Source organism: Pollachius pollachius (genome assembly GCF_949987615.1).
Source record: "Pollachius pollachius genome assembly, chromosome: 7".
NCBI lineage: Eukaryota > Metazoa > Chordata > Actinopteri > Gadiformes > Gadidae > Pollachius > Pollachius pollachius.
This window is the reverse complement of record NC_136940.1, coordinates 16,053,546-16,079,687: the sequence shown is the minus strand read 5'-3', so window position 1 is coordinate 16,079,687 and position 26,142 is coordinate 16,053,546. Positions and strand designations below refer to the sequence as shown.

Here is a 26,142-nt window from a genome sequence, read left to right as displayed (position 1 = left end):
GATCAGTAAGACCTGTTGTGAGGCAAGTGAAGCAAATATATCTGGGCCTATATTGGACCTAGCACTAAGTACTGTTGGGGAAAATACTGGGACAAAAATTGGTTATGAGGTTTGTTCTGTTATGATGTTTTTGCACTGTTTATGTGTCTGTCCATTAGTGTCTGTGACTGCGAGCGGAATATCTCCAAAAGATGAGCAGGGATTGGAATACCATTTTGTGGGTCGGTCGGTTATGTGCCAAGTAAGAAGTGATAAAGCTTTTACGCCGATCAGAAAAGGCATGTGGCATATCACAAAAAAATAACCTCGCATTGATTTGTGTTATACCACAAAAATGTATCCTGATTTTTTTTTCAATGGTTCATGATGATTGTTGGGTGATCTCCATTTGGCCTTGTAGGTTGTCATCTTACTCTGCTGATTGGCTCCCTCCAATCCGGGTCCACTATACCTGCATATCTTAAGGGAGGCTGTGTCTGGTTACAAAGGTTGCATTATGATACATCATAGTTATACAGTTTTCCCTTTACTAAGCCATAGAATGTGTTAAACTAACAGCATGTGACAAACTGAGAACATCCTTGAAACCTAAAAGCAGGTTCTAATTACATCAAATGTGGGACGACAGAATACGACAGAATAAAGAGTAATTCTTGATCATAATGCTCTTGCTTCAGGTAAGGCAATTCACATGGTTGTCATGGTTTTACTATGAGTCAATCTGGCAGCCTGGAACTGGGGGTTGGTTTAGACGTGCAACAAAGAAATTATCAACGCTTTCTCAAAGAATAAGTAAAAACATATATAATAAGTAAATACAATGCAATGATGAATAATATCAAACTATATGATGCATAATGTAAAGCTATGAAATAAGACAATGGTTGAAATTGAAAGGAATTCAATAAAAAGTAGAAGGGGCATGGAGACATGAGGGCAGGGGAACAGATATGTGGAAATGTAAATTTGTTAAGACTGAGTAGGCTGAGTAGAACAGATGGGATTGAGAATATATTTAATGGTGGCACAGTGTGATTGACTGACATTTGGAAGGGGAGAGCTTAATAACAAAATTGACTTTTAAAGTGTATATACTCATCGTGTTTCCTTAGTCAACTTGCACCGAAAGACATTGTCAGCAGACTGAGAAGGCATGTATTGAGATAACTACATCTGGGATGTGGATCCTGGCAGATGGTTCCATATGCAGTTCCTGCTGGGATAGAGGTGGAGATGTTGGGAAAAAGGCCAGACAATCCACTATGTCCCAAACAGCATTTTCTGTTGCTCAGATGAGAAAACAATTCTCCCTATCCTAAATAGCTCACACACTTCTATTTTAGACGTTTGTTTTTTATTTTTTTATTTTATGCTTACATGGATGAACAAAGTATTGCGAATTGCACTTAAAAATATGTATATAGTCTGTTGAGGTGGTTCGGGCATCTGGTAAGGATGCCCACTGGGCGCCTCCCTTTGGAGGTTTTCCAGGCACAACCAGTGGGGAGGAGACCTCGGGGAAGACAGAGGACTAGGTGGAGAGATTATATCTCCACACTGGCCTAGGAACTCCTCAAGATCCCCCCGTCAGAGCTGGTCAATGTGGCCCGGGAAAGGGAAGTCTGGGGACCCCGGATAAGTGGAAGACGATGAGGAGGATGAGGAGGTACTCAAATATTTTTTTTAAATCATTGATTCACAATATGATTTATTCTCATTCTACAAAAAGTAACTAGAGCCATACTACTTATATAATATTGCCTTGGATTGACTGTTTACATTCTATTCAATTATCCAAGCCAATTATGGGAAGGATGAAAGGGGGGTTCTTGGAGAATAATAATCTTTATCGAGGGAGATTAGAAGCAATGTGCTGACCCACGTGATATTGCAAGTCACCTAAAGTGCGGACAGTGAAAATCTGTGGAGTGAAAACTACGAAGCCCCTATTAAACTCAACACAGATCGATAACAGTGAGTCGGGAAAATGGAGAATGCCCTAAAAGGATTATGACGTTTTTATGGGTTCAGCTAATCAATTCCCTTAATGACTTTACTTTGCTATGATCAACACCAGTGAGTGGAAGTCTAGGAGATACTAAATGTTTTGAAGGGCCTTCGCTGATCCAAATGGTGCTACTAGATGCAGTCATTTCCATTTATTATGTGAATAATGTATAAAACACATATAGAAGTTTTGTGGCGTGTCTGTGGTAGATGGCTGGTTCAAGCTGCCTCACCTGGCCCGAGTCAGAGTGATTGGACTCTTGGGCTGGGTGAGGCTGCATCCCCATGGTGCATTGAATAATCAGGGTACACAGGAAACACCAGCCATCAACACACTAAAACATGTCAGGGGGTAACACCTGCTTTTCCTGTAGCATTATGCTAACTTTCTAAGAAAATGGTTTAAACCATCTGCCGGTGACCTGTTTGTCTGAATAACTCAGGAAAGTAGGTGACGTGTGCCAGAGGTCAACTTTCCCAAAGCTAAAGTATTGTTTTACCTAAGCTCCTTCTACACTATTACTATTTATTTGGCCTTTGTTTTCCTTCATAAATTAAGCATCCACATGTACCTTAAAGTTCAAGTGAGTAGGATTAAGTGGCATCTAGCGGTGTGGTTATGGATTGCAACCTATTTAATACCCCAGACCCCTTCTTCCAACGACCTTGAGGAATGGTGGCCTGTACTTCAATAATTTATGTCATTGTCTATGACATCAATTAATAGTCAAGTGTCGAGTCATGAGTTTACTTGATAGATTTATAAATTGTATTTAGTTATTAAGTATGTAAAGCTATAAGTCATATCTTAAATAAGATATTTAAAATGTTTCTCGGTTCAGAGCTACTTGAGAAACATGGCGTTGCAACATGGCGGGCTCCGTTGCAGGGGAACCGCTCCCTTATGGGATATAAGATCTCATTCTAAGGTAACCAAAACACAACGATTCTCATTTTCATGGTTTTATACACAAAATATACTTATGAATATTTCTGCCAAGTTAGTTGAGCTAGATTCCCCTGAATTCTACACACAGCACCTTTAAAACAAATCAAATATTGAATGTCTTGAATTTTTTTTGTTATTCTAACAACACTTAGGTGTAAAAGAGCACTAATCGAGGGCAAGAGAGCACAGTGCATCTCAAAGAAAACCTGCAAAAAAACATTTAAATTTCTCTAAGGAAGAATTATAGAAGTTATAAGAAGCCATGGAGCAAAATTAGCTTGAATAAGAAAGGAAACCAGGTGGTCATTTATAAGCTTGTTAATTCAGCTTGAACAAACTATGTGACCAACTGGCATTCTTCACCCCAACTATTTATTCTACGTGAACCGTTCAGTTGGTAGTACTGGCTGAATGCCACCTGAGCTACGTGACTATGTTTAACTATAACATTTGAAATTGTGGAGTTAAGTTCATTACGTTAATTAAAATAAAATGGCCCATTTCATGTACATCTGTCTTTACTTAAGCGCATTTAAGACTTGTAGCCATGAAATTAACTGCTCATTAAACAATAATAAAAGGTGCAAAGTTCAAAGTTAGAGATGCGGGTAACGTCCGATATGCAACAAGTAGTGTCCCCCCGTTTCAGTATTGGCCAGTATGTGTGCATGCAGCAGCAGTAACTTGAAACAGTCATGGTAGTACAAATAAATGCATAAAAAAATATATAAACATATATGGATGTTGGAATTGTTTTAAAATTGTGAAATATGTAAAAAAATATTTTGAGTAATAAAATGGAAATTTGAATTATTAATAGGGAGATTGAGGAAGAGTAAATAACGTATGGACTGTCAAATCCCCAGAGGCCTGGTTGTAACCAACTGCACAAACAATCACAATGATGGTTTCTATTTTTATTGGGGTGACACTATAGATCACATTTTTAACTACTGTTAAAAAAGTATACCTGAATCATAGATTTGGTTGGGGAATCTAGACTTAATATAGATACAATATTATTTTAGAAACATAAAGGCGCTAACTGTATTACATTAGAAAGCCATTTAAAACATAGCATATCACATCCTATCTTGTGAAAAAATACTGCAAATGCCCAAAGGGAATTGATAAAGAAATGAATGGAGGATTGCGTGTCATTCTGCTCTTAACCAGAACAGATGGGCAGACAGAGCCACAACTTCCTCATGTATTTCTGAGTGCATGAGGGAGAAAGGCAGGCAGAGTAGACAGCCCACTGGCCAACTCTTGTTGGTTTGTGTCTGGGCACGTTTGGAATAAAGCACTCTGCAGCAGTAGCTCTGCTGTATATAGGGCTTTTATGGTACACTGGGAGAAGACTCTCTGCTCTTCAATAATGCAGAGCTGAAAATGGGCTGTTTCAGATCACGCACCTCTTAGCTCAGTGAGAACCACATGACCACATTCAGGAACATTCGGTTGGCCCTCATGAACAAGCCAGTGATCTGTCCAGTGTTGTTTTTCGTTGTTGCCGACAACTAAGGCTGAAACTCAAGTAAAGACGTGCTGATCTGTGGATGAGTGAAAAGCCCAAAGACCATTATTCTGGGGATGGTCAATGTTACATTTGAACTGAAGGCCTGATCTAAGAGCAGAGGTGATGTGGAACCTGGTTTGGTTCATATTCTTCATTGGGTCATAACGGTTGTTGCACCGCTGAGTAGTGGCCTCAGGGCTACGGCTGCGGCAGTAGTAGGTGTGAACACAAAATCCTGTTTTAAACTCTTTAACACTGACTTAAATTAAGATAATGATCAAGGATGGAATGACAGTAGGTAATTGGTGGTTGACCAATGGACAAATCGATGAGGATAAAGCAATGGTGTTTGGCAGTATATTTGACATTAATGTGTTTGCTGTAGCTGCAGAGAACGCTTCACTATTGTTGAGCTTTCTCTGTTGATCTGTTATTATTCTAGTGTCTAATAAAAATTCAATCATATTCTCGTAATAAAAAACAATTTGCACATTGCATATGTACAAATTGCATATGTTCATGTTCTCCACAGGCAGGAAGCATATATTGTATAGCAAGCATATAGGCCTACAAATGAACACGTGCTAATCATTAGAATGAATTAATAATATTGAATTGACTGCTGCTGCAATGTGAAGCACCCACCTGGGTGGTGCATGGCAGCCGTTAAAAAGCTGTCTGCACACTCACAGCGAAGAGGCGTTGAAAACATGACCCTGGAGTATAGAGTCAAAATCCTCTAGAGTCTGACTCGTAAAAGCTCTTTTCAAAACACAATAACAAAAAAGGACAAAGGACAAAGGAGTGGAAGTCTATATCTTTACTAAAATCAAACAATTTTTATAAAATGCTTTAGTAATAATCCGGAACTCTAGCATACTGTACATATACAATGTCTTATACAATGGAAGGGCTACAAAGTGGATCTGGCGTTGCAAGCCATTTGTAGCACAATGTGGAACCAGAGCGAAAGGCAGGACTGCCGCACCATGACTGCTTCCTGTGTTATGAACAGCGGACAACTTAAGACATTTAAATGACAAAGTATCCACAGACCTTGTCTTCGATGAAAAATACATTTTAACATTGCAATAAATCCCCCCCCCCCCCACCCCTATTCAATAATGAGAATAACGTAAAATTCATCTTCACTGAACCAATGAAGAGTGACAGCGAAAGCAAATGGCAGACAGCTGAAGGCACCAGTGAGAGGACGCCGATGCTTTCGATGTGCTTGGCATTGCAGAGAAGTCTGCACTCACTAGAGCATGTAACCTAGCAAATGTACAATTAAACCTTTTAGAGCAGGCCTTCCTTCAGCAAATAGAAACGCCACTGCAACTACTCTGATTCCTCATACAGGGATTAATTTAGATTGTATATATGAGTTCATATATTTGTGTGTATGTATATATATATATATACATAGACACAAACACAAATATATGAGCACAATAAGAATAAATACATACAATAAATGGTATAAAACCTAAAAACTATTACTTTATCTCTACAAATATTGTATTCGGAATGGAGTCATGGGTGCCATGCCGTTAGAAGCAACGTTAAAATATTTTGAGTTACAAGTGTTTTTCCCAATGCATGGGATGGATTTCAATTGATGTATTCAACCAACATACCACTGCTCTGGTGGTAGAAGTGCTGTGGTCCTGTATTGCTTTGCATTGAGGTTGCCATTCAGCTATTAATATAAAAAAATAAAAAAGGGTTGCACTTCAACATGTTGCACTGTATTTTTGTCTCGCTACAATGACATCGTATTTCTCACCGTCAAAAGCAAATACTCAATATTCCTCATATAACTTATTGAAAATTGATTAATTATAAACAACAATAACAAAAAAGGTCTGTCCAGTGGTATTTTCTGTGTGGCAGACGACATTAAGGTCACTCTAGTGAAACTGCGGTAACAGGTTTACATGTGCTGGTGGATCTGTGGCTGGGCGGACGCCAAGTTCATTCGGGAGGCGGCTACTCCATGATGGCTCTGTAGATGACCGGCTCGATGTAGTCCCCCCGGTACCGGGAGTTAATCACTCTCTGGCGCTTGGACTCGCGGATGATGTCCTTATCCTCGAAGATGCCGTCGAAGCGCATGTCTGACGCCTTGGACTGGAGACAGAGCCAAAGCCCATAGGGATTAGAGATCAGTTTGAGAGGAAGTAAGCCACCCTGACGGGCCATGCTCGTTTGGACTGCTACAGTTTCCTAAAGCTGGGCCCCCACTACATTCTCTTTAAGGCCAAGGGGGTACGTGGTAGAGTCGGACCCAGTAAACGTTATGCGTGTGTAAGTGAAAGACGCTCATCTTTCTCTTGACAACCTTGTTTGGGGTCAAAGACGTGGTCTTGAATCTAGGCCATGGATCTGTCTTTAACCTCAAACAAGTTGGACTTTATCTAAACTCTAGATTATGTACATGTTTGGGGTCAAGGACAGATATTCAAAGGGGAATTTTCACCTGCTAAAGAAAAGTGTGTATTCACTAGGAGGAGCAGGTGAAAGCTTAAAAGATGGAAAAAAAGGTTGCCTTCTTTTACTTTTCTTCCCATGCATATAGCTCCACAAATACAGCAAATTATATGGCGTCCACGATTGTGTTCACTTTGTCATTGCGGAAAAACATTGTGGACGAACACACTCTCAGGAAAACTTGTCCGTAGGACGTCGGTCTAAGATTTGTGTTCCCCAAAGACAGCGGTTATGTGCGTACCCAGACAAGATTGGAAAATCGGCAAGTCAATCGTTAAATGTGTGCTGGGGCGTTGCTTTGTAATTGTTTGGATTGAAAATGTCTAGTATGGACACAGCTTAATGGGGAATCAACAAATCTGGACAGACTTATAATACAAAAAAACAACAATTACTGAACTCAAGTGTCACTAACCAGTCTAGACTTGACCCTCTTGGGCAGCTCTTCATCCAGGGAATAGACATCATCTCTCTTGGCCGTTAGTTGTGATCCGTCCTCAAACTCCACCTGAAGAGACACGACGGTTGTTGTGTTGTTGCGTTACAGAACACGAATGATTAATAATTGGCGAACTCAGAACTTTTCTGCCAGATCAACTTAATTCTTACCAGGTACATCTGAGTCACATGAGTTGCAACAAATTTGGCCCCGTAGACGAGTCCGTCTGTCCAGCGCACCTGGACCACCTCCCCGGGCGGGGGGGGCCCCAGCTGGGCGCAGTCCCGACTCTGAGGGGTTGCACAAGAACTCAGTGAAGGAGGAGACACGGACCCTTGTGTGATTCACTGACAAATAATAGGTCTGTGTTTAATAATACGGTGTGAAACCTCTTAATGTGGATAAACGATTCAGCAGACATTTACCAAGAACGCAAATATATTATTCAAGTCCCGCTTTAGGGTAGTGATATTATATCTGTAGCATATTTCTGCCTGTTCTTTTTAGCAATACTTCTGAAGAGAAATTAGTATTCATATTTCAAATATTCTAATGTCTATATATGATATATTATACCTATAATATACATTTTAATCTCTAAGTAGAGAAGCACACCAAAGCACCAACAAACCTACCACAATGTCTTCTGGGAAAAGGTTGTCGCTAAAGGAGCCGTCGTCGAAGTTGACTTCGTAGAAGGTCTCCTTGGATAGCTGCACCACGTCACACTGGTAGTAGCGGCCGTTTTTGTGTTTGCATATGACCTTCTGTCCCACCGTCAGCTCCAGCATCGCTGCTTTGTTACGCTGGGAGGGGCGAGTCAGGCCGTGAGATGAGCAACAACACATTCACTTTTTACACTTTCATGGGCTGGCATACCTCAAAAGAAGCAGATCTTTTACGTGTCGGCCAAGACCAAATAAGTTATTTGCCGACAAACCCAACGCTGGAACATCAGTAGTAGCCTAAAAATCACAGCACCGAAAATAACTGTGTTTGTACACAAACTACAATTGTGTTGTTTTTGTTTTTTAAAATTGTGCATTCGTTTTGAATAAGCTGAACATGCTAATATTAAGTGTATTCCCTCACATGAACAGGAGCTAGGCTTCTGCAACTCTGCAGGTCTAGGGAAGTGGCCCAGGGAAAGTAAATGTCAACCCAGCAAGCTCCCCTTCTGGACACACACTGATGATTCCGGAATCACACAACTCTGGGTAATCTGGGTAAGACAGGCAAATGGCAATTTAATGGCATCTTGGCGTATGCCTTGAAGGTGCGTTCTCTTGAGATGCGATGGGACATTGTGCGTTTTACCAGGTCGGGTGATGTGTTCTCAAACAAACACAATAAGATAGAGCTCAAAACCATCTAGCTTTTTGGGTACTGCAAATCTGTGGGTTGGTGCGCTACGTCGTGCAGCGCGGAGGTGAACGTATAAATCATTTCAACCTGGAAACGAGTGCCCTCTGTGACAAGGAACTGCATGGACTTACTCGCGTTGACTGAAGAAACACGACAACCGCCCTGCTACTGCGGACAGGCTGGAAACGGGGGCTTACCTCAATCTGTGTGGGGCCTTTATGCCGGCAGCAGGTGACGTAGACCACAAAGGGCCACTCATCGGGCTGCATCAGCACCCCAGCGGCCTGGGCGCAGGTGGGGTGGTAGGCGGTGGGACAGCGGCCGTGTGAGCACTGCACGCAGCACCCCGACGCCTTCTTCATGCGCTTCTTGCAGTAGTAGCATTTCTGAACGACATGACCGACACAGGGTTAAAAGAGACAGGGCAGGGGGGTGGGGAACGGTAGGAAAGGTTTATAGGTTGTGGTACGTAATATGAAATGTAAACATTGCATGTGCTGGCAAGCAGTAAGGGATCACGAGATCAACAGAAAATATATGTGTTTAAAGAATTGTACAGACAGACAACTACAAAATGTTGTACTCAAGCACGTGGAAGTTTTGAGGATGTCTCATAGGTAGTGTCTTCCATTTAATGGACTAACAGTTGGCTAGAAAAGAATCCAACAACCACCTTTAATTATATACAGCCTCATTTAGGGACAAATTCAGACCTCCATTCCACAAGTCACAAACTGCAGGAAAAACATCCAGCAAAGTAGAAAGTGTTCTGTTGTTCCCACTGTTTTATAACCATCCCTTTTGTTCACGGATAAAACCATGGACAATATCAAACAAAAACCAAAGCAAATAAAGATATTATTTACAGGAACTCACAAGTTTAAATCTCTGCAACGGTATTCCGCTCAGGTCCACAGGACTTCTCTCAGTGATGTTGACAAAGCGTGCTTCGAGCACGGCCACTGCACACAACACGTGTACCCACCTGAAACACAAACAGGCCGCTGGTCACATCTCTTAAGTAAGCTCAATGATCACTACCCTGACATTAAACACATGCTAGTGGAGGTGGTGTGGTTCCGCTCACTTGTTGTTGTTGGCTTTCTGGAGGGCCCCGCCCCTTAAAGAGCACAAACAGCAGTTCTAGAGAGAAAGAATAAACACATTGAAGACAACATTAATACTCTTTTTGAAATTTGGGACTGGTATTTTCAAACAAATCGATGAAATATAATTTATAAATACATAAATTAGGGCTGGCACAATATTGTTATATGTACACTTTGATGCGCATGAGTTAACTGAATTCCTAAGTTAGCATCCTTTGCTGCAGAGCCTCCGTTTTTGTTATTTGAGACGGCAGCTGCTCTGGTCACAGAACCAAATCTAACCGTTTAGCCAGTTTGTGAACATTTCGGCTTTCAACCGAATTAAAAGGGAGAGCCATCTAATTGAGACGAGCCCACATGCAAAACCTGCCCCAGAAATGTCAATGTGAAACAGGGAAATACAATCGAAATTCAGATCTCAACTAGCTACTCATCATCCAGCAATCCAAGCACAACCGCCCCCTGATCATACATCACTGTAACAGCTTATTTGATAAAAAATGATTAAGGTCCCTAGACTTTAAAAATCTGCATGTTTATGATAATGTCTTTATCACAAAGCCACAAAGTTATGTTTGTATTTGGAGAAATGTTGAATAAACAACCAATGACATGTTCTGACCTCAGTCATGGCATTGGCCCTGCAGCGTGCACACTTCCAGTCCTTGCTCACATTTGCTGGATCTACGCCGTAGCAACCTGCAAACACAAGATATACACCAAGTAATCAATATTGCTTTGATTTGAAAAGAAAACGCAAGACTCATTTGTGCTTCATCCTCTCAAAATGGTTGCCACCAAGTAGAAAGTCAAGCATTATGGATAAAGGTTAAAGAAAATACATCTGAAATGACCTAGCATGAGTGATAAAATCATACATCAAGACATTTGCGAACTTTCCTCGGAAAAGGTGACATAGCATACACCTAGGGCTGCAACAACGGATCGATAAAAATCGATTACTAAAAGCGTTGGCAACGAATTTGCTCATCGATTCGTTGAGTCACGCGATTAATACGTCACTCGTAGGAGCGGCACTGTTTACAGCCAGCCGCCGACAGGTTGGCTCATGGTTCATGCATGCCCACAGCAAGCTTTAGTGTGAGCGACCACAGCTTGTATTTTGGTCATATCTTAACACTGGACTGTAGGCCTATATAAAAGTGTTGTACCATCACTGTCTTTGGGTTAAAAAAAAACTCCCTTCAACTCAGTATCCGTCTAGTCCAACCAAAAACTCTGTCAGCTGCTGCTGCTGCAGACGGTGTGCAGACGGGATCGGAGTTGGCACCGCGTGCATCAACAGCCATTCAAAGCAGCGGTAGTAATCACACAACTGGACGGTGTAGAAAGTCCCGTCAGTTAAAAATAGTAATCCAGTTTTTAAATCCATGTTAAAATCGGCAGGATATAGAGCTTTTTAGCTTAAAAAAAGTAGCAAACAGTGTCAAATGTGATGTGTTCAGGTCGGCTCAGTAATATGATTGATGTGTTCAAATGCAACACAAAAAAAAAAAAGAAATTTGGCGAAAACTTGTTTTCCCAGCAATATAAAATAGATAGTAAGATGGAATTATGACCTGTTTAACGTCCTATCTTGAGCTATGATCATCTTATCAGCAATTAAAGCAATAGTACAAGTTCTATTTCAACAAAATACAAAACTATCAATAGTGGTATCAATAAAGACTTGGATCGTTAAGGAGTCTCAAATGGTATCAATATCAATGAAAATTAACGATGTTAAGAAATTAAGATGATTTAATTTATTTTTAACCGTTAGTATTTACCGGTTAAAGATCTTATCGGTTAACTGATTAACCATGGACATCCCTTATATACTGTATATATATATAAATGTATATCATACATTGTATGTTTTTTTTGTGTTAACCCAGTTATGATTAAGTAATGTTCAGTTTTTGAATAAAGATGTGCCAATTACAAATGTTTCTTTTTTTATCTGATCCATCGATTGATCGATAAAATAATCGACCGATTAATCGATTATTAAAATAATCGTTAGTTGCAGCCCTACATACAACCAACTTCAAGTTGTTTTAAGGAGTTATGTTCAGATATATAAAACCATAAGATTGCAATTGTGTGTGTGCGTGCGAGCGAAAATATTTTGTACTCTAACCTGTTTTATACAATGTGATGTGTACCTGCCCTGGTCCCATGGATGGAGATGAACAAGACGTTCTAATCCGCTCCAATCATCTCTTCCCATTGAGGCACATGCCTGTTTCGTATGTTTTCCCTGACCCTGAACCAAACCAAACTACAACCTGTGCGATGGAAAACCCGCATCCAACAAGGAGTATGTTCTGCTGCACTGACTTGTGTGAACACGGACGCTGCACTGGGAGCAGCTGACGAGCAGGCTGGTCCCGTCATCGTGGAGATGGGGCGTGGGCGTCTGCTCCTCCGACTCGGCGTCCTCCTCGGTGATGGTGGTGAAGCATGCCTCGGGGATCAGCGGCTTGGTGCGCATGCGGCCGCCGGACGCCATAACAGGGCTCTCTCCTCCGCTGGTACACTCCGTCTGGAAAGGAGAAGAAGGAGGAATGAAGGTTTGCCCCAGGCTGTTAAAGAAAACCAATCTTTAGTTCTTCCAGCAGGCTTGCCTTTTTATACTGTTGATACATTTAATTTGTTTTACACAAAAAACAACGATGGTATCGTAACCTTGATTTTAAGCATGGCAACTGTTGTTTCACACATTACTCATGCACCAGAAACCTACAAGCAATACAGGTTTACAGATTAACAGAGCTTAACTTCCTCAGTAGGTGTTGTGTATTTGCCGTTCAAGAAGTAGCTGGGCTATGAGCAGCATAGCCCAGCGCATGCTGCTCATGTTCCTTTGGGTTTGACATCAAGTTGTATCGCCCCCTACTTGCCTGGCATGGTTAGGGCGGCGTTTTTGTGTTCTCTTGTGGACAGAGATAGTTGCTATGACGCCATTAGTGTGGAAAGGAAAATACATTTTCATATTTTTGTGGACGAGGCCTACGTCTCTGTGACCTGCTACAATACAGGATTAAACCCGTTGTAAGATTTATGAGCGACACCTGCATTTGTCCCACCATGTCGCCTCTTTGAGAACACTGTATGGTGCTTGACTCACGAGAGTTGTAGTAGATTAAAATGTATTAAATCCTTAATACAACCTAAATAGTAGCATAGCCTAGGGCCCTAGGCCAATCAAAACTTGGCCATACATCTCACATGACAAACCGTGGCCATTTCAAAGCACAGCATGTCTCCCCATTATGAAAAATAATTGAACGATTAATTACTAAAACTTGAACAAAACAACATTACTACCAATAAAATTTCTGTGCTCCTATACTTCCGTAATGGAGGTGTCCTTGCAATGTGTCATAAATATGTACGCGCCCCTGTGCATCCCATGTTAGAGGTCTCACCCGCTGGTAGGTCCTGAACAGTGTACAGACGGAGCAGTAGGGGGGCTGCAGGCCCATGCGACGGTTGTACTCCCTCTCCTTCTTCATGTTGGGAGGTCTGTTCTGCCACAGCTGAGCCAAGGGTTTGGTCCAGCTCTCCCCCACATCGTGGCTTTCGTCCTCTAGAGGCATGTCCTCGGCCACCTCTGAAATCCATCATTCAGAATAAAACCGATAAGCACAGGGATGTTCACGTTTCAAAGAGGCATGGGTCAAATCTGCACTACATAACTTTTCTACAGCGGCTATTTACTCCATTACAAAGTGTCGACATAACGAGAACGTTTCTCAAGAATAAAACACAGCTATCCACGAGTCTGTTTTTCTCTGTTAATTGTCATATTCTATTCTCATTTTGTATTGTGTCCGGTTATTCCATACCCTCATCACTGATGCCATCTTTGATCAGTGGATGGTGTCTTGGCAGCTTTCCAAGGTGGCTTTCATACTCTTCATCTGTGGCCATCTCATCTGCATCCTGCAGGAGAACATGTCGTCAGTGTGAGTGTGGTGAACCATGATTGAGATTGAGATCGAGAGAGAGAGATTAAGAATTAAATATAGCTACATGCTACTTGGGTTAAGTTCTAATACGGTCAATCAAGCAAGGGTTTAGTTTGGTTAATAATACGTTTTGAGCAAAAGCGTCTAGAAAGGATGGGGCATGTGTTATCCCCTAGTATCCAAACCACACAGACTTCTTAACCTTCTAGCATGCATCAAAATCAACTGCTGCCCAGATGGAGGTCAACACATCAACACCATGGCCTTATACAACAATACGTATTCAGTTGGATGCATCTGCAACCTCACCACTAGATGCCACTGTATTCTACATACACCTTTAAGTTATTTGTGTTTGGTTTGATTTAGGTTTTTGACGTTTTGTTTGCTTATTTACTCCCAATTTTTTTTCATGCACATCACCCCCCTTTATGTGTTAATAAAATGCAATAAAAGGAAGAAGAATCCTCATGGTTGATAGATGATATAAACAACTGACTTGGATAGAGAAAGGTAGATTAAGTGGCTAGGTTAATTAATCTTTAAAGTATAATCTAATACCTAAAATGTGTTATTTTCCTACTCAGGGAAGTGGTGCCTCATTAGAGTAGTAAAACAATCAAAGTTAAATTAAGATCAGTTTAATCCACTTAACCACTTAGTTTGCTCCTTGCAATATAAAAAGAGAGCAAACTGCAGTTTGTAATCCGCATTTATGTACAAATAATAGCGAGGATGGTTTATCGTCAGGATCATAAATCAGCATTTGTAGCAAACAAAGCAAAGTATTGACGCTTTAGCTGCTCACCCCTTTATCCTGTGCATCCGTCTCTGTGTCTGTGCTGTAGTTCATGCCTTCCTCCTTCTCCCTGACCTGGACCTCGTCATCCCCGTAGTCCCCCTTGGCGTAGCTGTGGACATGGAGGACATCGGCTGGACTCAGGGCCATCTGAAAGAGCCTGGGAGCCGGGCTGGAGCTGCCTGCTAGCTGGGGCTCCTCGTCCAGCGTCTCAGACTTCAGGGCCAGGGTGAGCGCACCGGCCTCATGGTGGTTTTCTGGGGATTCGTCCGTGTCTAGGACGCCATTGTTGTTGTAGTTTTTCCCAGGACTTCTTCTTCTGGCTGATTTTTTGGCATGGGCTTTAGACTGCGCTTTGGGCTTGGATTTGACCCCTTTGTCCTTGGGGCCCTGGATGTCTGCGGGAGGAGAACAGAGATGATGTATAGTTAGATTAGCCTCAATATTCACAAGGATGTTTTCGGCTCATAAACACATTTCCAATGGCAGCACACAAAAGGTATTTCTATTTTAGTAAATAAACTCTGATATAAAATCAATATTTACTAACAAATACTTAATTGTTTTTTTCCCCATTTTCCCATACTAATATGCATCAAGAGGACCAATATGAACCATATATTTTAGACCTGCCCTCTAAAGATGAGATAACAGACAAAAAAGTGGCATCATTTATTTATATATTTGAAGGATATGTTTGGTAGTTCTCATACCATAGATAATAACAAAATATGCCCCCCGATTAGACAAATATAAATGTGCATTGTGCAGTACCTTTGTCTGGTTCCACCTCCTTGTATGCTTTGACCGCATCCACCTCATCCTCTCTCTTGTCGTCTTCCATCGGTGGCGAGCTGCCATCCTCAGCCACTACCAAGTCCACATAGAAACGCTTTGTCCCCTGCTTGGCACTGAAGCAAAAAAATCAATTATTGCCATCATATTAATGTGTTTGTTCAGAGAGAACATACAGTACGTATGTAGCGTATGTCTTTCGACCAAAACTCATGCATTGAAAGGAAGAATTTAATGGTTATTGTGCTCCTTGGGTATAAGCTATGTAAGTAAAAAACACAACAAACAGAAATCCAGACATCGCAGACCTGAATAGATACACAACACATGGGATCTATATCTAAAAAAGCAACTTAACTGGAAAAGAAAGGCGGTACGATTCCATTAAAATAACTGTTAATGTTTCAGACATAAATTAAATCGCTACTTAAAAAAAATGCTATGGCATGTTAACACACAACTTGAGGAACAACAAAATATTGCATTGGATGGTAAATGGACTGCATTTATACACTGTATATATACATATATATATATATATTTATTTATTTATTTTTTGCCGGTGGCCAATCAAAACGCTTCACAATTATTGCCTAACATTCACCTAACCATACACACATTCATACAATGACAGCGGTTTCAACAATGCAGGGCGACAGAGCAGTTAGACTCGTCTGGAGCAGTTAGGGTTAGGTGTCTTGCTCAGGGACACCTCGACAATCGCTAGAGGGAGCCAGGGATCGAACTAGCAACCTTCCGGTTCCCAGTCAACCGGCTCAACCTCCAGAGCCACTGCCGCCTATACGCAGTGGCTCTGATGCCATGCAAATGCCTCCCTTCTGTGAGCATGAAAACCAACCTTTTGTCCTCTTGGATGGTGCTTGCAGCTTCTTGAAGGTCACTCGCGGTTGGGTCTAGCAGCTCGAGGGTCTCATGTCCCGGGATGAACTCTGCTGCTTCGGGTGTTGGTTTGGAGTGATCGATCGGCGCGTTGTCTTTTCCGGCCAACCACTGCGCGTAGCGCTCTGGTTGATACTTGCGCACGAAGACATCCATTGATATCTTCACCATGTCTTGACTACAGGAGCACTGAAAAGTCAATTAAAAAACAATGGAATTTACTTTCATCATACAATTCGTAATGCATGATTCTTTTCTAGGCTAGTTAATAAAAATAGCACAGATGCATTACAAGTCTAACTGTGTCCATGTGTGTGAATCCTTGGTAACCACTCCTGAAAAAAAGTCATGGGTGGCACTTGTAACTTGTGTTATTCTACTATCAACCTTGCAAATAACTAGAAAGGTTGAGGAAGAAGCCTTGATACTGTACAAGTTTAAATCTGTTTCATTCATTATATTCCTTATCTTGCCTATTAAAAATTGAGTTAATTGGGGTACCTGAGGTAACCTGTGGAAAGTCTAGCTAGTTTAGCGCCAGCCTGTTCCTTTGATTGTTGACTTATATTAATTATGAGGCATCAAGTTGAAATGAGTCTGCTATTATATAAAAAGTACAATCATACTGATGAATGAGACTATGTATATAAGACCTATTTTGATATAAATGGAATTGGAGCATGGTGCTCGATTCCTGAATCCAGAATATTCAGTGTGGCTGAGTGCAATCAACCCCTGAGTAAAGTTGTGGTGGGACTTAGTGTGAAGCAAACAGTACCAGGGTTGCTTGTTTGCCGTAATCAATCCACCGCTGCGTGGCAAAGTTGGTTGACTCTGCACAGTTGAACCCATGATTGAATCCAGCGTGATAAGCAAACGGAAAGGTCACGATAAACTGCCCAGCCTCTTGCGTAACCTAAACATCAAACATGGACCATTTAAATACAAATAATACAAAAATGAATGTCAATTAATATAAATGTTGAACATCTGTTCATAATAGATGACAAGCTCACCTTCTCAAAAGGTATGCCATACTTTTTCAGGATGGATGGTGAGATAAGGGTCATTTTGTGTCGCAAAAAAGCTTCGCAGCTCTGAGCACTTCCTGGAAAGAATCCTGTAAAAAAGCAAAAAAAGTATCAATATTTTATCTTATTATGAGCATCAGTCTCCATAAAGTGGCCGGTGATGACGAATATAACAAAACAAAAATTTACCATGTAGACTATGACCCAATTATTAAACCAAATTGACTCATCGTCATGACAGTAACCTTGGTAACTAAAATAATTAATCAGCTTGTGTGTTCGATCCCTCTTCCTTGTGGCTATGTGGGGGCAGCTTATGTGAGATTATTGTATATACAAACCCTTTGCAAGCCGCTCTAGACGTTTGCCATGTTCTGGAGGGACAACATACCTGTGCACGGTAAAGAACCACAGATATTTCAGAAATACATCAACATTCTCGAACACTATAAATATTTTAAACATGTTAATCAATAGTCAATTGTCAATAGTTAGTAAAAGCGTTGGCAACTGAACAAGATTGACAAGTAAATCTCAAGAATTAACCTAAATCGAAGACCTATGAGCATTCCTAACCACTAAGCTATACACCAACGCATATGCAGGTTGGGTGATCAATCAAATATAATGTTTAGGCGGTGGTAATGACAGCTATGCACGAATCGGAGGGGAAGGTTAAACGTAGAATTTACCAAGATTTGGGCTCTCCAAAATGGAGATAGTTTATGCTGTAGAGATCCATGTCCTCTGTGTGCCAGGCAAATGTACTCTTCCACATCCCAAAGTATAGGTATGGTGTATTGACTCCCTTGATCTTGATCCCACTCTCATGTTCAACCGTGTCTAGGATTGTGTTCAAATGGCCAATGTTCCACTCGCTTACATCCTTGATAGGAAAGGATGGTGAAGGAAAGAAAGGTGATTGGCTGGGTTAGCAATGCATGTGTTAGATAACCAAGTACCAACCAGGTACTTTACTATGTACACCACCAAAGAAGGATACCATAAACGTAATTTAAGGGCGAGGCAGAATATTTGTAGGTAGCCCATCTTATGTTTTTCTTGCTATCTTTTTTATTGAATGATATTTATTTTATTCAAGAAAATTACCATAACCTTGTTCCAACTATATCTTGTGTCATCTTCAATGATATTTAAAATGCCAATATCATTAACAAGATACAAATGCTTATCAGGCATCATGAAATGCCATACAAGACTTCAACAATACATTGAACCATATAAATAATTTGTTTACATACAAGGTCGTACAGTGTCCCAGATACATCAGCTCCATAGAGTGGGGGATTAAAAGTCAGATTCTTCCAGAACTTCCTCTCCAATTCCTCAAAGTCAACATACCGAGGATTACAAAACCTAGAGGGAAAGACAATGTTCGAGTTTTTATCCTAAAACAAACACAACACCTCTATGAAGAAGATAACAGTTAGAGTACATGATCCATAGGAAGACAACTGTAACTGCCCTTACAAATAGACTGATGAAGAGTTATCTTGGCAGATTTTTACTCCAGAAGCATTACATTTACATTTACGTTTAGGGCATTTAGCAGACGCTTTTATCCAAAGCGACTTACAAGAAGCATGTCTCGCCAAAATGACCAGCGCGGGTGCAGCGTTTGGAAAATGGCATCCCCCTTAAACCTTGAATAGATAGATAGATTTGCTTCCAGACCATGCAAAGCGCTTTCACTCTGCCGAATGTGCCAACTTTGGGAACCTCAAATATAAAAATGTGACCTGTTTAAGGTCAACCTTCTTCCCTTGGCTGCAGTTACAGCTTCAAAACACCCACATGGTGAGGTCTTGAAAAGCATAATGAATGCGAGACCCAAATTCACATGTGCACAATGCAGACATATTATCTATTGTTAACACCGTAATAATGCTGCATGGCTTACTTGTCTAGATTGGAAGTTTTGCGAAACTCTCGGACCGTCATGGGCTTTTTCTGGATGTTGTACTGTGTGAAGAGACCCGACTGTCCTGTCACAACCTGCTGAATGGGGGCAGGGATCACCAAATCATCGATGTCATCATAACTCCGCCTTGGCTTCCAATCTTTCGGTGGGATAACCTGAGAATGAAGAAAATGTCGTGCTCTCATTCACTTTATTACAAAAAAACAAAATAAACCTTCTGCAACATTTAACAACTAGGTAATATACACTTTGTGGAATCAGTATATTGGTTGCATGATTAATAAATAGGAGTCTGTAAATACTACTACCTGGATGGTCCTAACCATCTATTACAACCCTGTTACCTCAAGTGTATCCACAGCCAATAACATTGCACACAATTCATATGCATAAGGCCTATATGACAACAGTTTATCTTGTTGTATATATATAGTGAAAATCTACGTTTGTAAAAAATCTTGTTGATACCTAGTAAAGAATACATATTGGAAAACCAAGAGTAAATAAAAATGTATTTTCCATAGCTATTTCATACTAATGTGCTAATATCCTGTGGTGCTTTCAACAGTTCATGTATGAATTACTGTGCCGTAATAATGAATATATGAATTGACAAAATCATCTTGTTTTAAACAAAATAAATAATACTTACTCTTGCCATGCCAGCTTTGTGTGCTCCTTGAGACTCCATATAGGCAATGTACCGGCTAAAGTATTTAAATTCCTCCTTCGAGGGGCTAAAGGTCATTATCCCGCTGCCATCTGTCTGAGCTGGGTCCGTGGTCATCTTGGGTGACTTTAGCATGCACAAGGAGGAAACTCTTTAAGAAATATATACATATTTATATAATTAAAATAAGAGAGAAAGTAATGCAATTATATTTCACGGAATTATACTTAAAAACTTCCATGGCAGTAACTTGGTTTTGATGAATCGGGTTTACTGGCAGTTTCATTGTCCCCCCCCCCCCCCCCCCCCCCCCCGAAATAAATGCAAGACATTCCTTGAAGTTAACGGTCATTTATGATCAGGATTCATTAAAGGATCCACACGGAGGGCAACACCAAGCTAAAGCTAGTCCCATGTTGGTAGTGAAGGGTTCATTAGTTAACTTTTAACAGACTACCAAGTAAGATATATTAACTGCACGTCAGCAAAAACAATAGCCGTATGAAAACGTAGTTAATATTAATAGCAAAATGATGAGTACATTATGTTGACTGAACACAATATTTTAAAAGTAAGCTCCAGAGACAACACTGCACTATGATAAATAAAGCGAGCTAGGTAGCTAACATGCTAGTACTGGTTGACATGTCCTGCCGAGGCTAACGCAGTGTAGCAAACCACCAATATCCGGCGAGAGTTACATTAAACAGTGACTAAACTAAATAGAAGTAGGATCTCTATGTATTTGATCAATTGTTGTAGCAAAAACTAACAGTAGGAACGGCCAGGAATCGGACAGGCTTGAGCTACCAAACATTGGGAAGCTACAACAGCAAACATGCCTTGTTGCATATCGTCCACACTTATTACTCGCAAACTTAGATAGCGAACCTAGTAGTGCCAATAAATAAGAAAATATCTTAGTTCTAAACTGAGACTTACCTATATATACGAGCATGAATTGTATCGGTTTCTAGTTAACGCTAGTATCATGTAAATATAAAAAATCAGTCTGGGTAAAAAAGATAGTCCTCCATTATTCAGTGTCGTACGCATGCCCAGTGTGGGTTTGTTTACACCGAGAGCGGAGAGGGCGGGCCTTACGCCACGTATAAGCCAATTACGGCGCGTTCTTCTTGACAGACCGAGCCTCTTCAATATATATTATGATAATAACGTATAAGTTATAATACAATTAATTACTGTAATATTAATTTGTATGACCAAACATCTACAGAGTCGTTTCTTAAATATTTTATTTTGTATTATCATTTTTCAGGCTTTTATTCTGGTTGTTAAAGGAGACATTATGGTGTTTTCCCAACAAGTAAACATTGTATTTGAGCTCTAGAAAACATGTTTTTGAAGCGGTTTGCTGGAAATAGCTTTTAAGAAAACGATTCTCGCCTACTGCTATTTGTTGCAAGTGAAGGAGCATAGAAAAATACACGGAGTTGGGTTGTGTCTCTTAGTAACATGTATTAACGAGCTGGCACATAACAGGACTGACGCGGGTTAGCTACCGAGTGCATACACACCCGAGCCCACCAGAGGGAGCTGTCGGCTTGCATAACACTACCCTACAACATCTCCCTTCCTTTAGTACAGTATTACTCATTGCGCGGCTCGCAAGCCACATGCGGCTCACCAAGCCTCTATTTGCGGCTCGCATGGCGGTAAAAATATACAGTGATATGATCATGCAGTGAATACAGATATTTAAAAAAACAATACAAACAATTATTTTAAAAAAAAATCAACAGCGGCATTAAAAGGTGGAACCAAGCCTTGTCTAGAAAATATTTTTAAACTTGCTCGGCTCTACGCTGACAGCGGGTTTGCCAGATTGGCGGTTTTCCTGCATAACAAGAGAGAATGTGCTCTTTGGATGGACTTATTCTTATTAACTTATTCTTCAATAGCTTCCATGTTATGTGACCCAGTGTCTCCACATTATTCCAGAAAATAGCACACAGTCACACAAGTCTTAATTTTCCTCTCAAAGTGCACCAGATTGATGCATTCCAGGTTAAAAGGTACCAAATTTTCTTCCGGGGGAGCATGCCCCCGGACCCCGCTAAGGACCGGGTTCCCTCCACAGTTTCACAAAATTCTGTGGGAAACACTGCTTCAGGGAGGACATATTATTAAGCAGGCATACTTATTTATGACTGGATTTATAGCTTTTGATACTTTGCGGTAAAAATGGCTCTCCTGTTGACGTCGTCCTGTCAGTGCGGCTCTCCTGAAAAAAATAGTGAATACCACTGCTCTATATTATATCAGAGGGCCTTTATGAAGCATATACTGATCTTTATTTGTATGTGCACAGCGTAATTATATATTTTGATCTTGGTAGACGACCGATTTTCAGTCATTGCCTGCTAGTTAGTCAGCTCGATTTCGCCAGCTGTGAAGGTATCACTGCACCAGAAGTTAAGTAGTGAATCTCTGAAACTTTTATTGAGTTAGTTATTGATGTAGGATTACTAGGATCAATAAGGTTGATTAACGACGGGTTTAACCTGCTGAACCTGACGGTGTTAGCTACAATGTTGGAGAACTGTGTGTCTGATGTTATAGCTAGTAGAAATAAGGTTGCTTTTGTTTGATTATACCCTAGAAAAGGCTGTTTGATTACATATATGAATAGAAATGATTCCACACAAAAAATATAAGCCATAATGATGAGCTTTCAAATGTTATTACAGACAGTAGTGTCATTCTTTTTTTTCTTAATGTAAGCTTCCTTCCATCCATTACCCAACTTGGCAGCAATTTGTCCATGTGTGGGGAAACTCATTGACCTACAGGCTATTCAAGGTCTTGTCTGATTATTTTCACTCTCCTGCAGGTGGTGGCTGCTGGTGCTGGTGGCGGCTGCTGCTGCTGCTGATGGTGTATGCGGCTGATGGTGGATGCTGCTGATGTTAATAATATTCCTCCCTGTTCCTTAACTTTGTTCTTGTTTTACAAGTTAGATGTGCACACCTGTTCACATTTGTTGTTCTTGTTCCACACATGACTAACTTTGTTTTATTTATTGATACCCCCTGGCTCTACTTTGCTGTTCTTGTTCACACTTACTGTATGTTTGCTTCGTTGTTCTTAGAATCTTTTTTTTTTTGATTTTTTTCTAAACACTTCGCATCTCAAACATTGGGTCAATGGTGTATCCTCCTTTACAGCGTGCAGATGATAGGCAGTGGAATCTGCAGTTGCTGGAGGGTTTTATAACCAGTGGTCCATCTTACTTGTATTGCTGTTTTAATTGTCTCCTTTCCTCACCGTATTCCTCTCTTGTTAACACTTATATATACAATATTCATCCTTGTTCCTTCACTTTGTTCTGGTTTTTCAAGTTGGATACACACACACACATTCTTGTTTTCTCACCCATTGTTTAATAAAAAAAATACTATTTAATTCATCCAAGCGTAATGATTTGTTATTCTTTAATATATGTGATACTTTGTGTATGGCTTAGTCTCAAAAGTATAATGGTTGTGTAGTCAGTTCCTGCCTCATCAGAAGAAGTTGCCTGGAAAATAAATGCTAAATGGACTGTTGCTACTCTGCTTTCTCAAGCGCTCTCTGACCACGGGTAAGTGAATTGGAATTACACGCAAAATCAAGGAAATCCAATAGTCCAGTTGCGCAAAAATGAACATCTTGAATAGCCTTTGATTTCAGAACAGATTGTAACTTAAAAGTTAAGGTTAAGCCACTAAAGTCAGTAGCCTAGTGCTAGCCATGCTAGCACGAACGTGAAGCTTTCCCTCAACCTAAAAACGTGTTTTTTAATTTATATTTACCATTCAATATTGCAATCGCTGCTGTTAGACCCATTGAAGAACACAGCAGCGCGGCGTGTTTTGGAACTATACAGGCTTACATGAACCACGTGACCACCCTGCCGGCGAGATCAGAGAGTGTCGCAACTCTTCTCTCTCTATGGCTCTGGAAGGGTCATCAACGAGTAGTTACGAAAGTGTTGTAAAATATCTCCTCCGAAGTTGTAGGGGGAGCTCAATGCGAGCGCAAACCAAGAAAACAGTGAAGAAGTGGTCAAAGTTCCAAACAAGCTAGCGCCAAAATTTAAACCACTGAGGTCCCAAAATTTGGGACCTCAGTGGTGGAACGAGCTCCCTACCGATGTCAGGACCGCAGAGTCGCTCACCAGCTTCCGCAAAAGACTCAAAACTCACCTGTTCAGAGTTCATCTCGACTCTGCATAGAAACCAATGCACAGCCACCATTGAATGTTGTACGTCCTGGCACTTGTACATTGCACTCATTCAAGGTACTTAATTGTGTAGCATCTACAGTAGCTGCTATCGCTGCTTTACACGGGGAATGGGTTAGCCTAGCGATTGTAATACTTGCACTTGGTTCTATGAACGTCTTTACTGTACCGACAGCGATATGTTTCACTTCTTATGACAAATGTACTTATTGTAACAAATGCACTTATTGTAAGTCGCTTTGGATAAAAGCGTCTGCTAAATGCCCTAAATGTAAATGGAGCACAAAAATTTTGACCGTTTCAATTCTATTCGACATGTCTAGTGGTAGTAAAGTCCATCTATTAATGTCTGCTTTAATTGACTTAGTAACAGGACGATAGTTACTATCACTTCAATCCAAATGGTGAGATGTAAACTAAATACAACTTTAGATGGAACGCCACGGCTATTAAATATTTGAGTGTGTGGATCCCAAGGGACATCTCTAAAGTTTATGATAGTAACTATAGTCCTGTTACTAAGTCAATTAAAGCAGACCTTAATAGATGGACTTTGCTACCACTAGACATGTCGAATAGAATTGAAACAGTGAAAATGTTTGTGCTCCCCAGGCTTTTGTACCTATTCCAGTCGCTTCCTGTTGCTATCCAGTCTCTTCCTGTTGCTGAAATCAAATGTTTGCTACCTTTGGGTAGCAAACATTTGATTTCACGGATATATAGGGAACTGCAGAACTCAAAGGACCAGTCCCCCGTCCAGGTCAGAAAAAAATGGGAGAAGGAATCCGGCCTGAAGTTATCTGAAGAGGAATGGAGTGATATTTGGGAAAATCTGGTTAAAACTACCAACTCAAGATCTTGGCGTGAATTTTCCTGGAAGAATATTATGTGTTTTTTTGTGACTCCAAAAATTAAATTCATGCAGCAGGGATCTCAGGGCTAGAGTGGATGTTGGAGGCAATGTGACAAATCAATGGCTGATCATTTCCATATATTTTGGGACTGCTCTTGTATCCAGCCATTCTGGGGTGAGATAGTCAAAGAAATTAGTTCAATTTTTTGAATAACAGTTGTTAACTCCTTTGTCATACTATACCTGTGTAAACTCCCGGACTAAGGGAAAATCCACCATCTAAAGACGAATGGATTGCAATTGTCAACTGTGGCAACCCGTTTCCCCGAGTGTCAGGTACCCGGTAGGAATAACGCGGAAAGCAAGGGTTAAAGCCGCAGTCTGCGTTTATTTCAACAGAATAAATAGTCTGTATCCTCGTGCTAGGGTCTCCGGGAGCCTCTAGTTCGCCGGCGTGGTGCGGAATCCCTCCGTGTCGCTTCGCCGTTCGCCCGGCCTGGTGCTTACTCCCTCCGTGTCGCTCGCTCCGTGGGGTGGACTCCCCCCGTGTCACTCTCCATGTGGTGCGGACTCTCTCCGTGGCACTCTCCATGTGGTGCGGGCACTCTCCATGTGGTGCGGACTCTCTCCGTGGCACTCTCCATGTGGTGCGGACTCTCTCCGTGGCACTCTCTCGTTTGCCCGGTTTGGTGCTCCTTTTAAGCCCGGCTCCTGGTCCTTTCCCTTCCTCCGACCAGGTGTCCCCGATCACGCTGATTGGGGGGAGAGACGTGGTGCTCTCTGTCGCCGGCTGGAGGGTGGCGACGGTAAACCAGGTCTACTGCGTCTCCTCGGACCCGTCCGGTCCGAGGTCCAGCGGCGGGATGCCACAAACGAAATAAACTGTTTTGAGAGACTGACCTTTTCCTTAAGGTTACAATTTGATCGCTATATCAAGGCCTGGGAAAAATGGTCTGTCTACTGTAACGAATGTAACCCATTTTAATTGTAAATTTGCCTGTTTCCTTTTCTCGTCCTTTTTATTTTTTTATCCTCGCACTCTAGTATG

General features: G+C 41.1%; 1 protein-coding gene across 2 annotated transcripts; it reads right to left on the bottom strand.

Moving 5' to 3' along the window:
- Positions 1-5,645: 5,645 nt before the first annotated feature.
- kdm4aa (lysine (K)-specific demethylase 4A-a) lies at positions 5,646-21,054 on the bottom strand. 2 transcript variants are annotated; one of them, XM_079739748.1, is made up of 22 exons: positions 20,938-21,054; positions 19,978-20,121; positions 19,305-19,480; positions 18,646-18,760; positions 18,076-18,269; positions 17,725-17,774; positions 17,369-17,472; positions 17,131-17,268; positions 16,312-16,541; positions 15,432-15,568; positions 14,667-15,055; positions 13,736-13,832; positions 13,316-13,500; positions 12,225-12,429; positions 10,504-10,580; positions 9,860-9,915; positions 9,649-9,757; positions 8,970-9,158; positions 8,043-8,213; positions 7,578-7,697; positions 7,384-7,476; positions 5,646-6,608 (listed from the first exon to the last, which is right to left on the bottom strand). In XM_079739748.1, the coding sequence occupies exons 2-22, from the start codon at positions 20,110-20,112 to the stop codon at positions 6,468-6,470; spliced, it is 3,111 nt and encodes a 1,036-aa protein (XP_079595874.1). In that variant the 5' UTR covers positions 20,113-20,121; positions 20,938-21,054; the 3' UTR covers positions 5,646-6,467. The 2 variants fall into 2 exon arrangements, with proteins under 2 accessions (XP_079595874.1, XP_079595873.1); XM_079739747.1 differs by having other exon boundaries at positions 19,978-20,146; positions 20,938-21,044.
- Between the last annotated feature and the right edge of the window lie 5,088 nt (positions 21,055-26,142).

Excerpts from the sequence above, each read along its gene's own strand:
- kdm4aa (XM_079739747.1), bottom strand. The coding sequence starts at position 20,130 with ATGCTAAAGTCACCCAAGATGACCACGGACCCAGCTCAGACAGATGGC. Across the intron at positions 16,542-17,130 it reads ACGGCAAACAAGCAACCCTG|TGCTCCTGTAGTCAAGACAT; the intron begins GTACTGTTTGCT and ends TTGACTTTTCAG. Across the intron at positions 7,698-8,042 it reads TTTTCCCAGAAGACATTGTG|AGTCGGGACTGCGCCCAGCT; the intron begins GTAGGTTTGTTG and ends GCAACCCCTCAG.